Below are 15,627 nucleotides of genomic sequence, written 5' to 3' on the forward strand. Positions count from 1 at the left end.
GTGAAGTTTTTAACTTCTCTGAGACCAAAAACTGTCACTTTGTGAATTCTTCAAAGAAATTATTTTTGAAAGGAAGGACCATAGCTCCTAAGCTTGTTATAATTTTCTCATTTTATGGGAACAGGTGAAAACAAAATCTCTTTTTGTCTTTGTCTGTCTCCCTGGCTTGTTAACAGACAAGAAAATCAGTACCCCTTGAATAAAACACACAAATGCTGTTAGAAAGAAATACCCCCTTTTTTTAAAGTCAGTTTGAAATCTTTAAACATTTCATTTAATATAGTATGGTGGGAGATGACAAGATCCGAAACTATTTTTTAATTCATTTTTGAATTTCAATTACTACTTGAATTTTAAGCACAATAAGATTTTAGGTCATTAATGTCTTTAAGTCTTTAAATACCTGGGTTGGAGAGGGTGGGTCTGCCTTGGGGCCCCACACTTGGATGTGATGCAGCATTGTTGGGCGACCCATTGTTGTTTCCATGGTGTTGCAGGTGAGTTGGGGGCTGGCCATGATGAGGATGGTGGTGCATGTGGTGAGGGTGAGGGTGATGGTGATTGTTGTTGCCAGGTCCAACGGAGTGATTGTTGTTGTTATTGTTGGGAATAATCATTCCGCCATTCTTACTTGGAGGGGGGCCGCTGTTGCCTGGGTTACTATTGGGATTGTTACGATCCCACATGTTGACTGTCTTGTTGTAGGCACTGGGATCCCCCCAGGTGGATGTTCCATCGTCAATCTCCATCTTCCTACGAATGGAGGGAGGAGAGGGCTCTTCCCAACCAGTAGGCTCCATACCTTGGTCCTGTTTGCTGACATTACCCCAGCTAGAGTTGTTCTGCTTCACAGAACTGGGACCTCCCCAAGAACCAATACTTCCACCTCCTCCACTACCAGTGCTGCTGCTGCTGCTTTCTTGTGGCTTGGAGGAGCCCCAGCCACTCTGCACTGGGCCATTGGCACGTGAGGTCTCCCCCCAGCTGCTATTACTCACAGCAGGAGTTTTGCCCCAGCCTCCTCCATTTCCTCCTCGAGGACTTTCCTTCCATCCACTATTTCCTCCATTATTTCCTTCTCCTTCCCACATGCTGCTAGAGGAACCATTATTCTTGATGTCTGGCTCTCCCCATTCCCCTGTGGTGGAGCCATTAGAACCACCATTACTATTGCCCCACCCATGGGCATTTTTGGGGCCTTCTCCCCAGCTAGTAGGCTGGCTTTTCACTAGGCCATTGTCCCAGCTGGATGACTTGTCCTCTGAACCCCAGGATGAGGTACCCCCATTTTTGGGACCATTGGAAGGCAAAGGATCTCCCCAGCCACTAGTAGTGCCATTTGGAGCTTTACTGAGTGACTGTGGGGGGTCACCCCATCCTGATCCTGTCTGGACTGGCTGAGATACTGGAGCTCCCCATCCAGAAGACGAAGAGCCTTCACTGTCACTTTTCCCTCCAGATCCAGGCCTGGGAGCAATGGTAGGAGTTATGGTGCCATTGGTAGATGAGGGTCCGCCATTAGAGCTGGAGGCGCCTATGGTGTCTGAGCTGCTACTGCTCTTTCCATCATCAGAGTTTGCTTCTTCCATCTCCCATACAGTGTTCTGTCGGATGGGGGTCTGTCCCCAACCTGTGTTACTCAGGACTCTAGGGTCAAGGTCTTGCCGTGGTAGCAAAGGGGCAAATTCCATGCTGGAGGATCTGTCTCTACGATGGGATCGACCTTCACTGCTGTCCCCACTGTCCTCACTTGCTGGGGCTGTTCCAAGCTGCTGGCCCCAAGAGCTTAGTTGCTGGTCTTGGCCTGAGCCAGAACTACCAGCATCTATGGAGTCCCAACCTTTAGATGCTTCTCCACCGGCAGAGGATTTCCCCCAGTCACCCCAGCCACCACTTCCACTACTCCCACCACCACTGCCTTGGCGACCCCAAGCAGAGAGGCCTCCAGATGTTGTTGAGTCCCAGCTGGAGTCCTTGGGGGAGTCAGCTGCCTTGGTTTCTCCACTACCCCATACAGAGCTGCCGGTTGTATCCCCATTGAGCTGGGATGACTCAGTGGGTGACTGGCCTCCCCAACCAGTTAAACCATGGATTGGGCTCATAGGCTCCTGAGCTTGTTGTTGTTTAGTGTGGTTTGGTCCATCAGTGTTAAGGTTAACAGGCTCCATATTGAAGGACAAGTTTGTGTTGGTTGAAGGGTGCTGTTGCTCATTTTCTGTAGCACTCATCATGCCAACCCAACTTCCCCCACCGTTATCAGCACCTCCCATGTTCCCATTTCCTAAATTTCCATTGCCATTTATGCCTGGTGGAAGGGATGAAGAGCTGGACACCCCAGTGGTACCACCTCCAACACTCTCATGGCCCAGAACAGGCCAGGCTGAAGGGTTGGCATTTGGGTTGAGATTCAAGTTAAAATTGGAAGAGCCCCAGTTATTGGGCGCTCCAACTCTGCCACTATTCATACCATCTTGTTTACCATCTGAAACCCAGCCTCTATTACCTACTAATGCGTTGGTTGATCCAGGTCCTGTCATCATGTTATTGTTAGCTTTGAGAGAGGGGTAGTGGGCCTGCTGGCCTGCTGCGCCTGTGGCCATACTCACAAAACTACTCCTACAGGTAGTAGTGACAGCACTGGTGTCTAGGTTAGAGCTGGTGGAGCCCGAGGGGCATTCTGTTGTTACAGGGTTGCTGGGGTCACTACTGCGGCTGATGGAGGGCCAAGCTTCTGTATCACTCTTGTCAATAATCACTTTGTCCCAGCTGTTGGCACTTGATGGGCTCTCAACTGGTACAGAGGCTCCCCAATAAGAGATCTCATACTGGGCACCAGGGCCACACTGGAGGGATATGTCTAAAGACAAAGGGGGGGGGGGGAATAGGAGAAAGAAAAAAATTCATAAGTTTATAGTAAGGAAAATCATGTAATGCAAGTTCACTACCAGTCTACAGTTAGCTTCCTGAACCAATTTTGTCTTCTTGGTTAGTTAATGCTAGCTATCAGACTCGGCAGGATGAGATGGTCACACTTGCACTTTTCAGGATTTAATACATAATCAGAATGCACAGCCAAGCGTGCTTGGTGTCATATCAGCTTCGGCATATCCATATATCCTTGCTCTGGTGCAGTCAGCCAAACAGAAACACTGAGATGGAGCCTTTGCTTTCTTTTTACATCGTTCTTTCCTTCTCTTTTTCTCCCCAGTTTTCACTTCACTTCCATTTCCACTTCTTAAACAGAGGTTTACTGATTTACTCCATTTATTTATTATTATCCCACCTCTCACCTATGTCCTATTATACTCATGTCTCCCTCCTCCATTTCCCCCCACCACTTTCTCCATCCTCTCCCTTCTGCACTCCTCCAACACCCAGCAGTGAGAGACCCATCCGTCTCCATCGTGGCTTCACTGGCTGGGACTGTGAAAGGAAGCCCAAGTGGAACGCCGTTCATTTATTGGAATGAAACCAGGACACAGTCTCATCCATCACTCCTTACGCTCTACTGGGCCTACTCCTCCTTCAACTGCACTGCAATAAGAAACCACATAACAGTTCCTCCAAGCTTGTGTGAATAAGTGTGTGTCTATTTGCTTCTCACTACCTGCATATACATAATACTGCACATGCGATTCTGTATATCTAGGAATGATCTGTATGACAAAACTGAAAACAAGGGATTGTCCATAGATTTTGTCCTTCTACTTAACCTTAGGCATGATCTACAAATCTCTCACCAAGCTACCAAATCACAGCTTTTTACAACTCTGATCAAGATAGAATCACGCACAAGCAGATTCGTTAGGCACAAAAGCAGCCACCATCGAATGGTGAACTAATAATAGACTGGGTTGATGCTGCAAAGGGGTAATCAATCTGTGGGAGGCAGCTAATCAATAATCTTATTAATGTTAGTGGGTGAGAGCAGAGAGGCTATTGATCCAGCATCCAAACACTCTAACCAATAGGGTAGCCTCAGGCAAACAGCAGAAAAACTAATGAGAAGTAGGAGCTATGAATATCACAGTTGTGCAGACCAACTAAGCTTATTAATAATTCTGAGAGGCGTATCATAATAATAAAAATTTACACATGAAAACTAGACATCTGAGTTTGTTTTTCAAAATGTCACAATAAATTTAATGTGTTTCTAAAGTAAAACTGTATGCATTGTATTGTAACAAATCATTCCAAACTTGATATATCCTTTAATGTATAAGTTTATGGTATTAACATACATAATGCACTTAAAGACCAAACACACAGTTACTGTCAGAAAGTACAAAGCGCTAATGGACACAATACATTTCAGGCCATCTTTAAGCCAACAGCTGTGCTGTTTGGCTCACTAACCTTACCTTTTGGCCATTTCCAAAATAGTTGCTTTTTTTTTTTTTAAGGTTATCTTCTTTGGTGTCTTTAGCTTCTATCAAATTGTTGCCATACTAACAAGAAGTTATACAAGATATAGAAGGAAAAGTCCATTTATTTGAGGCGTGAAAACAAAGACACATATTCTGCCAGATGTATGACTTTTAGATACTTTGAATGTGCCACAGAGGCTGTGAATTACATTTTCACTTATCTCCACTCCCCAGGCGGCCTTATCGTTCAGGGTCATCAGACTGATGACACACACATGCACACCAACATTAATCTACAGTCAGTTTGCAATCAGCTGAAAACAGAAATAACCAGTGAAACATCACAACAAAAGTAATCCCTATATTTGCTGTAAGTGTACTTTTCTTTTTAAGTTCAACTAAAAGAGGCAGGGAAAAAAGCCGTGTGTGCCTATCATCAGAAAGTTTGTAAATTACACTTGCCATGAGTTTTCTGACTTCTGACAACAGCTTGATATAAGAAAAAAGTTTGGGGTCGAATCTCGGAAGCTGGTACTGTTGTGGAGAGCTGCACCAGCTTATAAAGACATAAAATTAATAATAATAACTTTATTTATATAGGACTTTTCAAAATAAAGAGCTACTGAGCAGAACTGAGTTTAGCTTATTGATGCAACTCTCCACAATAATCCCAGTTTCTCATCTGGCCCCTTAGAAAAGTTTATTGTGCACTCCTAGTATAAAGTGATCTAGACTGCAAAAGTAATTGTCCTTACATGAACCTATTCAAAACAACTTTTTGCTACTAGTCAGTAGAAAAAAAAAATCCTGATCAGAAAAGCCCACTGATTTACTGTTTTCTCTTTGTCCAACTGTCCGTGGTCGATTTCCAAGCAAAGAGGAGCACTACTTTATCACTCTGTGGACCCTATCCAAGAAGCTCAGGGGAAGGCAGTAAAGGTAAAATTTGATTTTGTTCAGTCATTTTCTCACCACTCAGCATATCTTCCTCCTTCATTCGCACAATTTGAAAATAAAAGATTACTTAACAAACGAAACTCTGCAAGGCAGTCCTCTATCACATTCAACACCTTTGTCACAGAGGCAGTGTACAAAGCTAATTTTAAACAAGCCCTCAAACCACACACATAAAAAAAAAATATGAAAGAAAAGGTGAATGTCATGCACATGATAAAAGAAAGGAGGTCAGAGAGCGAGAGAATGGAAAAATACCTGAGGAGAAGTACAGCAGCCTTAGTCTTAAGAGTGCTTACACAGATCCACGCAAGAATAAGAAACAGCAGACATCATTTTAGTACATCTGCAACAGGTTAGTCAGTGAAGCAAAAAAAATCTTTGCAGAGGCAGCACATGTGGACATCTACCTCAACAAAACCGGACCATTATTAGCTCCACAAAAGGAGTGTTTACAACAGGATTACAGGGTTGCATTACACTGCAAAGGTTTTAATGCTTGTGCATCTTTGCCAACATGTACAAGTGGACTAATGCAAAACAGCCTCCCTTTCTTTTCACCTTAATGTGCCTCCATTGTTTCCCTTTCAACTCCCTTTCCAGGCATTCCAGAAAAAGGTACTGCTGATTCTTGGCAAATCATTGATTTGCGGGAGGGGCGTGAAAGCAAGCTGAATATGAAAAACAAAGGCAAGGGGACAATTATTTCCATCTACCATTTGCAATCATATGTCAGTAATGTGTTGCTTTCATTCTGGTTGCAATTAGGAGGGCAGCCTGTGATTATGCCTTGTGAATGAAAAGGGTCAAAAATGGAAAGGAAAAAAAAGTAGCATCTCTGTAGCTCTTCATGTTTCAAACAGAAAGAAAGACAGCCTTTTTGTATGTGTGCATGTGGAGACTAGCTTATTCTTACCTGTACTGAACTACAGAAATAGTGGACATCAGTTTAATAATAAAAACATCGTAATGTAGGTACACAGACAGTGCTTATTATAAAACACGGACAAGCAGCATCAACAATGCAGTGGAGCTGTGTGATACCAGCCTGCCAGAGTTGAAGCACAAATAAGCAAGAGGTGAATTCCTGTTACTGAGACTAGCTGCCATCAAGGAAATGGGCAATAAGCCAAGAATTAAATGCCTTTCCTCCCCATTTGAATGAAATAAAGGCCTGGGTGACAGAAAGAAAGAACAGTGCGGTAGGGAGAGATGGAAGACAGTCTGTGGGGGTGGGGAGAGGTCGGTACATACAGTGGCGAGGGAAAAGAAAGGGAGACAGCAAAAGAGAAAGCATGAACAGAATGAGAATAACTGCAGCGACAAAGTGATTCTTTTAGTTTGAGTGTGAGCAACAGAGACAGCTCGGCTTCTCGGTTAAAACTATGGGATGACATAAACCCAGAATCAAAGGAGGAGGGAACATTTACTAGTCTTTTGTCACCATACTGACCCTCTCCATCTCTCTTTGAGGAGAACTTTATGCTCACTCACATCCAGGACGGCATGCACATGTTTTTCCGGAAGCATAGAGAAAAAGAAAGACAGAGGGGACGGTCTCTGTGGGGTTTTAAAAGCTCATCATTCATGTCTGTTTACCTCTGCTGAGAGAAGAGAGAAAATAGAAGAGCGAGACCATAGTGACTTCTCTGGTTTCCCTGAGAGAGGCTGCATTAATGAAGCCACTAGGGGTTTTTCTCACTTCTGCGAGCCTATGTGTGTGTGTCACAGCTTGAGCATATGGGCCAATCTATACCTCCGTGGCTTCTTTGGGGCCAAGTGATCTTTTCATTTGATTTTAAAAAAGATAGAAATAACTGAGATCTATTTTTTTGATGATGTCAGAAGAGATAAACAACATTCTTATAAGATTATATCTGAAGAATGTAAAAATGCGCAACTGTTCTAAATGTGTCTTTTGTTTTGTTTTGTAAATAAAGCAACACCAACACCTAACAGTTTACTTAAGATGTGTTCAAAATCTAAGCTAATTTACCTAAAAATCAAAGGAAGCGTTATGAAAGGGCCAAGTGTTTTAAACCGCACCCAACAGAGTGCCTTCTGGCTACGCGCGCTGTCTGGGTGACCGGCAAACAGCTGTTGGGCTACAGTTCCCACAGTCTTAAGAGACCCCATTCCAGCACCTGCTACTGGGGAGTCTGTCTGGCTGCTGGATGCTCCGGACTACTTAATGGTCCCCAGTCAGCTGGAGAGATGGGAATGGTGGGTGTGACGGGGGATGGAAATGGGACAGGGGGGGTCTCTGTCTGGTGGGACAATTGAATGGGTTGGGAAAAGAGGTTGTGTGGGAGGGTGGTGTGTCAAGAGCAGACTGCATTTTAGACACTGGGGATGGAGTGCTGTGATAGCCTGTTGGAATCTCAAGCATTACAGATTTACACAGAATTCATATAGATTCTACAATAAATAAACCTGACTTTCCAAGCCAAATCTGGAGTGATCAAAAATGGGTCAAAGAAATAAATTTAAACTGCTTTACAGTGTACTGCTACTAACTACTAACTAAAACTACAGCGTGAGTACACTCCTCTTTAAAGTGTGAGGCAGATTGCAAGGGAGACGCATATCTGAGGGGACACAACTAGGTCAGACTAGTGTATTCTCACTGCTGCACATTCATTATATCTGCATACATGTGTTAGTGTTTGCATGTGCGCAACTACAAAAGTGAACCATCACATCACTGCCGCCCTTAGGGCCTCAGTAACCTCACCAGAGGTTAGAAACACTGTCCTCGAAACAAAATAGAAACACTGTCCTCGGAACAAAGTTCATCTCTAACTTGCAAAATGAAATTAAACTTTACCTCTATATTGCAGACAATGTCTTTGAGATAAGCATTTTGACTTTAAAAAAAAAAGAAGAAGAAAAAAAGATGTTCTCATGATCAGGAAAAACTTCATATTAAATCTATCACAGTCAAGTATTAACTTGTAAATCCAGCAAACATACATGTAAAAGGTGAGAAGTTATTCAGAATTTTCTGTAGCAAAAGTCATGTTTGAAATGAAAGAAGCAACAGACTTAAATAATTGCTCTGCATTGTAGACTTAACTCCAGTGTCCAATCCCTAAATTATGTATCGCAGACACACTGCAACAACTGGGTTACTGGCTTCAGGCTATTAGCTGTGCAGATGGGAAAGAACATGTTGTGGACTGGATGCCCTCAGGACAAGAACATGAGTGGAAAAGGAGGTGAAAACCCAGCCAATGGCTACTTCTGCCACAGGGTGTTGTACAGAGGGACTCCAGGGAAAACCAGAGGTAGGTAAAGGCCAATTAGGACAACAAGTGCTGGACTAGGACGATAATGCAGCATTACAAGTTAACACACTCAGCCAGGGCATCCTAACGTGTCCAGAGCTCAAAGGAGAAACATATGCTTTCAAATCTGAAGGTTTTGACTTAATGTTTCTCTTCAGAGAGTTACGCCTGCAGCTAAATTTTTCCTTGGCCCACAGCCAAAGAAACACTGCAGTAAATAGCTGTGCATAGAGGGAAAACATTATTACCAATGTAACAAAAAAGTAAATAAAGAAAGAAATTTGTGCCAACAGATTGAATCTGCTGATTTTTTGCCACCAATTTAATATATTTACCGAATTTAAAAAATACAGTGATGCAGTTGCCTTGAATTTACTTCCTGTGAATTTTCTGAAAATTCTTTAGACAATATTAAAATTAATGCATTTTATAAAGATTCTGTGTTTTTATATTATCATGTCATAATATTAGAATTATTTTGGATCTTCTTATTTTCCTTTTTTTTTTTTAGATCAATCAGCTCTATTATTATATTTTTAAAAACAATACATTAAAAAAATAATTAAAAAACTAATAACATTATGCAGGATACATATATTTGTGAAACATCATCAATGTCTACATAGTAAAAAATAACATCCAAACATAGTAAATTGACTAAATGGACTAAAAAGCACAATTTGTGGCTGCATAGGCTTAAAGCCTTTGTTTGATGCTGTGACTGGTGGCACAGACTGGACTACAACAACAGCAGCAGCAGAGCATAGAAAGACCAGCTGACTGTAATGCAGAGGACTGTAGCCTCCTGGCTAGCTAACCATACACCGCAGCAGCTGCAGATTTGTTTACTGAGTATCGGTGTTCGCACAGCAAATTTAGAGACAATAATGAAAGGCAGCACAGAGCAGCATGATCAAAAGCTAGAGTGGAAAAAAAAGAGACAGGAGAAGAAGCTCAACAAAGATGCAAGCAGATGCTTGCGCTAGATCCTGCTCAAACAATGTGTGGTGTTCTACAGAGGTAGCCTCACATCTGTGTCTTCAAAGCTATGGCGTGTTACGTTGGGGGATGAGAAGTACCCTCGCTTTTGCATCTGTGTACATTAAACAGATGGGTAAGATTCTTTTAATAAACAGAAGAAAAATAAAACCCTTTAAAAGGAATTCAAGGATATCTTCAGGAAGCTACAATCATGAGTGTCTGTATGAAAAATGCTAATGTCCAAAACCAGAGAAATACAGTTGTAATATTGATATAAATAACCCATAGCCATGATTTAACAACAGATGACTTGCTTACAAATACACACAAACCACTGTATAATGAGCCCCTCAAGGAAGGTTCAACATTAGTGAACTTCAGGGCCAACAAAGAGTTTGTTAAAAGCCTACCGCTGGCTACAGAGGGCTTAGTGTTCTTGTGATTTTAAAAACAGTGCACAAGGCTAAAACCACTTAACCAAGTTCTTCACACACTAAAATATCCCAGATGGCCTTTGATTAAACAACAACAAAAAAAAAATGACATAATTGTCACTGCTATAAGTATCATTATTCACACTAATACACGTGGAAAACACAGACATGCTTTGAAAACATGCACCCAAGTACCAGAAACCTTTCTGAATAGCCACAAAGGGAAATGGGGAAAAAAAGCAGCAATCAACTAAAAAAGTCTGAGGCCTGTTTTAATAAGGTCAGTCTACCCACAAAATTTTAGGTGGCGAGTCTTGTCATTACATTTGCTGACAGAGAAAGTGCAATTATAATCACTGTTTTTACCGTATTGCCAGTACTGCTTTTCTTATGCATCTCTAACAAAAAAAAGGGATGCAAAGTTTGAAATGAAGCTACATCTACAGATGCAAACATCTCTCTCTCACAATCCATCCCAAGATGGATAATGATTCCTGAATGCTTTAAGAGGTTTTTTGTATATTATGTATATGTATTATGTTATGTAAACTCACTAAAATGCACATCCAACAAGGACAAAAGTCACAGCATCACCCTGAAGCAACCACTAAAAAATATATATATATTTATATGAGAAAGCCATTTGGCCGCAATGTTTTTTTTACTAGACTGACACAAACCTTGGTGGCGTTTGCTCGCAGTGGACGTGGCAGAGTTTGTGGTAGTGCTGCTGGTACTCGTAGAAGAAGAGTAAGATGCTGAGGGTGAAGAGGAGGAAGAGGAGGAAGAGGAGGAGGAGAGAGTGAGAGCGCTGAGGGCTCCTGCTGGCAGTGGCTGGCCTCTCTTCAGTAGCTGCTTGTGCTCCTGCTGACGGAAGCGCGGGGGCACCTCTCTGGGTGGGTAGCGAGCACTGGCAGAGGACAACTGGCACTGTTGCTGAGGGGGAGTCTGAGTCAGGAGCTGGCTACTGCAGGAGGCGCGCTTGCCATTGCCAGAAGAAGAGGAGGAGGAGGAGGAGGAGGAGAGGGGCAGCGTGGGGCTGGCAGGGTGGTGGGATGGGCCGGGACTGGGCTTAGTGGGAGCAGGCTCTGGCACTGGACAGATACAATACATGGGCACACAAGCATTCACACACAGAAAGACAGATGCAGGTAGCAAGGTATTAATGTCGGGGTTAAGTCACTATTAATACTACACAGAGCAGAAGATATTTATTTGTCTGGGCAGTACCAACACAGAAAAAGGCTGAAAATATAGAGCTATTCTTTTATAAGAGAGTTGTCAACCTTTTGAACAGAGCCATATGTATAGTCCACAGCATGCCAGCACATAAAACTTGTCATCTTATCAAATTATATCCTAGCATATTTGATGGTCTTAACTACAATTAATGACACTTGAAGTCTGATGAAAAGAGCTTTAAAGACAGAGTTCACTAAAAATGGATGTTCATGCAGTTTCTGTAAATTCAGTGCATTTCATTTTATTTATGGTACTATCCAGGTATTGAGCAATCTAACCTTTTCTCTGCACTGCTCCTGTGGACTGTCACCTTAAGTTAACTGCCTCATGTAGCCTGTTGTTGAGCATATGTTACCGACCCAGATGCAATCTATGAAAAGGTCAGATTTTTCTGCTGGAAGAACACCAACACGCAAACACGACGAGATACCTCCTTTTCTCCTAATTAAACTCGCCTCTCGATCCCTTCTTTTCCCAGCACAGACACGCACACTTACACACGTTTCCCTTCCCTGCTGGTTTGGCCTCAGCCTGAACCTTTCCCTGTGGTTACACTGACCAGCCAGCCATCTAATTGAGTGTTAGCCTGAAAGGTGTTATTATTAGTAGGACTTGGATAGCCAGCAACCAAACAGATTGGCTTTGCTAAAGTTTTCTCTACAGGGTGCTGCAAGATTACACACTTCTTTATCGTCATGGGAACCGAGCAGCTTGTTGGTGTGAGTTTGTGGCTGTAGCATGTATAAGTACTCTACCTCACAATTTCCTGCTGCACAGAAATATTTGCTTTCATACTGACATCAATAGCTTGTAACTCAATAGCTGCTGTGAATTACAGTTTTTTGGTCCATGGGAAAACACATGATGAATAGTTGATGATGTTATTTTCTATAGTCCCTGGATAGACAACCATTCTACACAACAGCTGAGACTGCCTTGACTCAAGGGAGTGGGAGAGGGACAGAAAGACAGTTCTTGTATTTGTAGAGGTAGGTTGGCCAGTTTGTTAAAATGAAAAATAAATAGAATAGAAATTAATTAGTCCAAGCTGCAAATATCTCATTATCTGTATTTACATTCTCTTTCTTTATTACTTAGTTAATTAAATTAGTTATGAATTTCTTATTCTTATCATTATTGGCTGCAAATGTCTATCTACTTAAAAAGAATTGAGTGATCTCATCTTCTTATATTGTGCCCAAGCTAAGAAAAACTATACAATAATATTTGCATCCAAACATTTTCTTTTAACTATCCGGTGTTTAGAATTTAACAGGAGGAAATAAAACAAAAAGAAAAATGTGCATTTTTGGTTACATTAGGCCAGAGCTGTGGCCGCAACTCATTATCTGAGATCTATACTTGGCAACTAATGTTATATTTTTATATTCGTCAAAGAGAACAAAGCCATGTGATCGATTTACTAATGGACAACACCCTGGCATGTCCCTTTAAAAGTTCACTTGCTATTAAACTAAAAAATATGCTGTGTCCTTCCCTGCCTTTGCATTCTCTCTAGTCAGGGCACTGCTGGGGAATTCCCCCAATATCACTCAGCTCTTTGCCCAAAGAGGGTCTCATCCCTTGGTTCTGCTACTGAGATTTGCCGTGAACTAGAAGGCCAGTGCTCCAACCAAAGCTCACTTTGGTGGCAGAGCAGAATAAGGCTTACCAGTTTGCAGTTGCAGTCTAAAAAGGTGGAAATGGAGGTCATCCACAGAGGCAACTGCTTTTATTACTCCGTTACTTGTCAAAAAGTACTTAGCAAATAATATATTTGTAGAGGAGAACTATTTAAGACCTACATTTTCAATATTTAAACATAAATTTAAATACACAAATAAACCTATAATAAACTATAATGCAATAACCCCACCTTATGTGTTGACAACCATGTTTTCGCATTGGTAATTAATAAACATTTTCTATAGTGATAAAAAGATTCAAGGTCCAGTTTGCCAAAATACTACACATGTGAATTGGTTGAATATGTTCAACTTCAATTTAAAATTAAAGTAAATTAAATTTCAACTGAGAGGGAAGAGCTCCAGTGGGGTGAGATGGTACTTTAAGGTCACTCAGATAAGATGGGGCCAAACTGCCCACTGAGATCACCAAACGCTTGAAGGTTATTGCACTCTGACCATAGTTGCTTGCAGCTATATTTAGGGGTTCAGTCTCTCCGGTATGAGAGTCTAAACTACTCCTACAGCAGGCCTATACTGCAGTGGTAGTAATTAACCACACAGTGACATGCACACACCAGCCAACATTACCGCATAGGAGGTTAAAATAAATCAGAGTGCAGAGGTATTCGCTGTGGCTGCCAAAAGCTTGTCCAAAAGCACAGCTGAAAACAGAGGCCCTCTCAGGGTGCCTACCTGCTGAAACACACTAACAGCAGGGGAATTTGCATTTATCTGTATCAGAAAGAAATACAAATTACAACCACTCACTAACATATTTTTTTCCTGTAGAAAGTATTTTAAGTATTTGTATTCGTTTTATTTGAAGTCAAAACATAATGATCTTTTTAAAAAAAATATCCACTTCTCAGTCCCAGACACAAAGAGTGTTATTCCACAGGCATACAAATGCACATTTAAGGAAAGAATTTTATATTTTGCATAGCATTTTACACATACAGGCAAAACGACACTTTCATAGTTGTTTGCATCCAATTCAATTGAGTTTTTAGAAAGAGAGAAAGAGGGAGACTGTGAGAGAGAGAGGGATAAGAAGAACCTTCCCCCTTCCAGCAGTATGTGGTTGGCTGTTGGCTTGGAACTGCAGCTGGTGACGCACATCTGATTTAATTCAGCGCTGCCCGCCTGACATTGTCTCAGCCAATCGTACATCGGTACGATGAATACACGCCGCCCTGCCCCCTTCCCTTTCTGTTCTACCCACTGTTTCCACCCCTGTTTCTCCCCTCATCTTCCCACCAGCAGGTTGCTTCGTAGTCCCAGTGCTCACTCATTCTCTTGCCATTCCTTTTTTCCATGCCTCCCTGTCTTTCACTGCTCACTACGTTATTCTCCCTCAGGGCCTTTATCCATCTTGATCCCTCATCTCTAGCCTTTCTGTCTCTTTTCTCCCGTGTCTTGTTTCTGTCTTTTTTCCTTGCCATGTTCTTGTTTCCACTTCCTTATCCCCCCACTCCAAATCTCACCCTTTCATTCAACCTGCCTTTATGCCTTCTTTCTTCTCTCTTTGGTCTCTCTTCAAACTCCAGCCCAAAGTTTCTACTGCACATCTTTTGCTTCAAGTTCTCCACATTTCTGTTACAAAAAGGGAAATCTTTTATTTTTGTCTGATGAGCTAAATCTGTAATTCTCTCTCTCTCACACACACACACACACACACACGATACAATCTGTTTGTTGTGATAGTAACGAGGGTACTTTAAGACAATAAATGTCTTTCACACATATATAATAACTATTAAACTTTTTTTTTTAAATCATGCTGTCAAAATTTCCTTGCAGGGAAGCTTAAAAAAAAAAAAAAAAACACCACCAACCTCTGCTATAACACTTCCAAGATGGATAATGTGTAACCACCCTTAGTGTAATCTGTATTTAACAAGTACATCAGAATTGAGAATGAGAATTAATGCTCTCCTGAGAGAGGTGTGTGTGTGTGTGTGTGTGTGTGTGTGTGTGTGTGTGTGTGTGTGTGTGTGTGTGCACAGACAGACAAAAATGAGACAGCAAAAATGGCTGTCTGAGTACGTAAGAGGTGAGAAAAATAGTACATGCGGCAGACACTGTTCCCCTCTACCCTGCACAAACATAAATACATTTAATGAGACACGTCTTTCATTTTGCTCAGAGAGATTCCTAATCCATGATGGATGGTTAAGTGCTTTTGAAGAGGTGGGGGTGGAGTTTACAGAAAGAGGGCCAAGGAGAAAAGAGAAAAAAAGAAAAAAAGTGGGGGGGGGGTGTTCCCTTGGATAAGTGTATAACTATAAAAGATTAAAAGAGGAAAGTGAAGCATATGCTGGTTCAATGAGAATGGCAATGAAATTTACTGAATAAATTTATGCAGTTGAACATTAATGCATTTTAATTCAGTTTTGCATAAACAGGATATTTGCTGGGCATTTACTATCAAACTACAACTTTTCCATAATATCTCGATAAGAAACTAATTTTTAAAACTGCAAGGAAAGACATTTTGGACTATTGGAAATAACTGTTTTACTAACAATTGTAAATACAAAACTATCTGAATCTTCAACTAGTGTTGTGAAAACCAAATTTAGGCTTTTATGTTGTGGTGGTCTGGCCTTAGTGCCTCTAACTGAACCTGAAAATGAGAGCCAATTAAGTAAGCATCTGTATCAAGTGCCCTGCA

General features: G+C 41.6%; 1 protein-coding gene across 4 annotated transcripts in view; it reads right to left on the minus strand.

The window, feature by feature from the left end:
• Nucleotides 1-15,627, minus strand: part of tnrc6c2 (trinucleotide repeat containing adaptor 6C2) — a 54,737-nt gene that overhangs the window by 19,906 nt on the left and 19,204 nt on the right. For 3 of the 4 annotated variants that reach the window (XM_005469963.3, XM_005469965.3, XM_005469964.3), the window contains exons 5-6: nucleotides 10,704-11,117; nucleotides 404-2,857 (exon numbers count right to left, since the gene is read on the minus strand). In XM_005469963.3, the coding sequence (XP_005470020.1) occupies nucleotides 404-2,857; nucleotides 10,704-11,117 (2,868 nt within the window). The remainder of the gene's footprint in view (nucleotides 1-403; nucleotides 2,858-10,703; nucleotides 11,118-15,627) is intronic. The other variant, XM_005469966.3, reaches the window with a different exon arrangement.

The sequence above is a fragment of the Oreochromis niloticus genome, linkage group LG6 (assembly GCF_001858045.2).
Source record: "Oreochromis niloticus isolate F11D_XX linkage group LG6, O_niloticus_UMD_NMBU, whole genome shotgun sequence".
Taxonomy (NCBI): Eukaryota; Metazoa; Chordata; class Actinopteri; order Cichliformes; family Cichlidae; genus Oreochromis; species Oreochromis niloticus.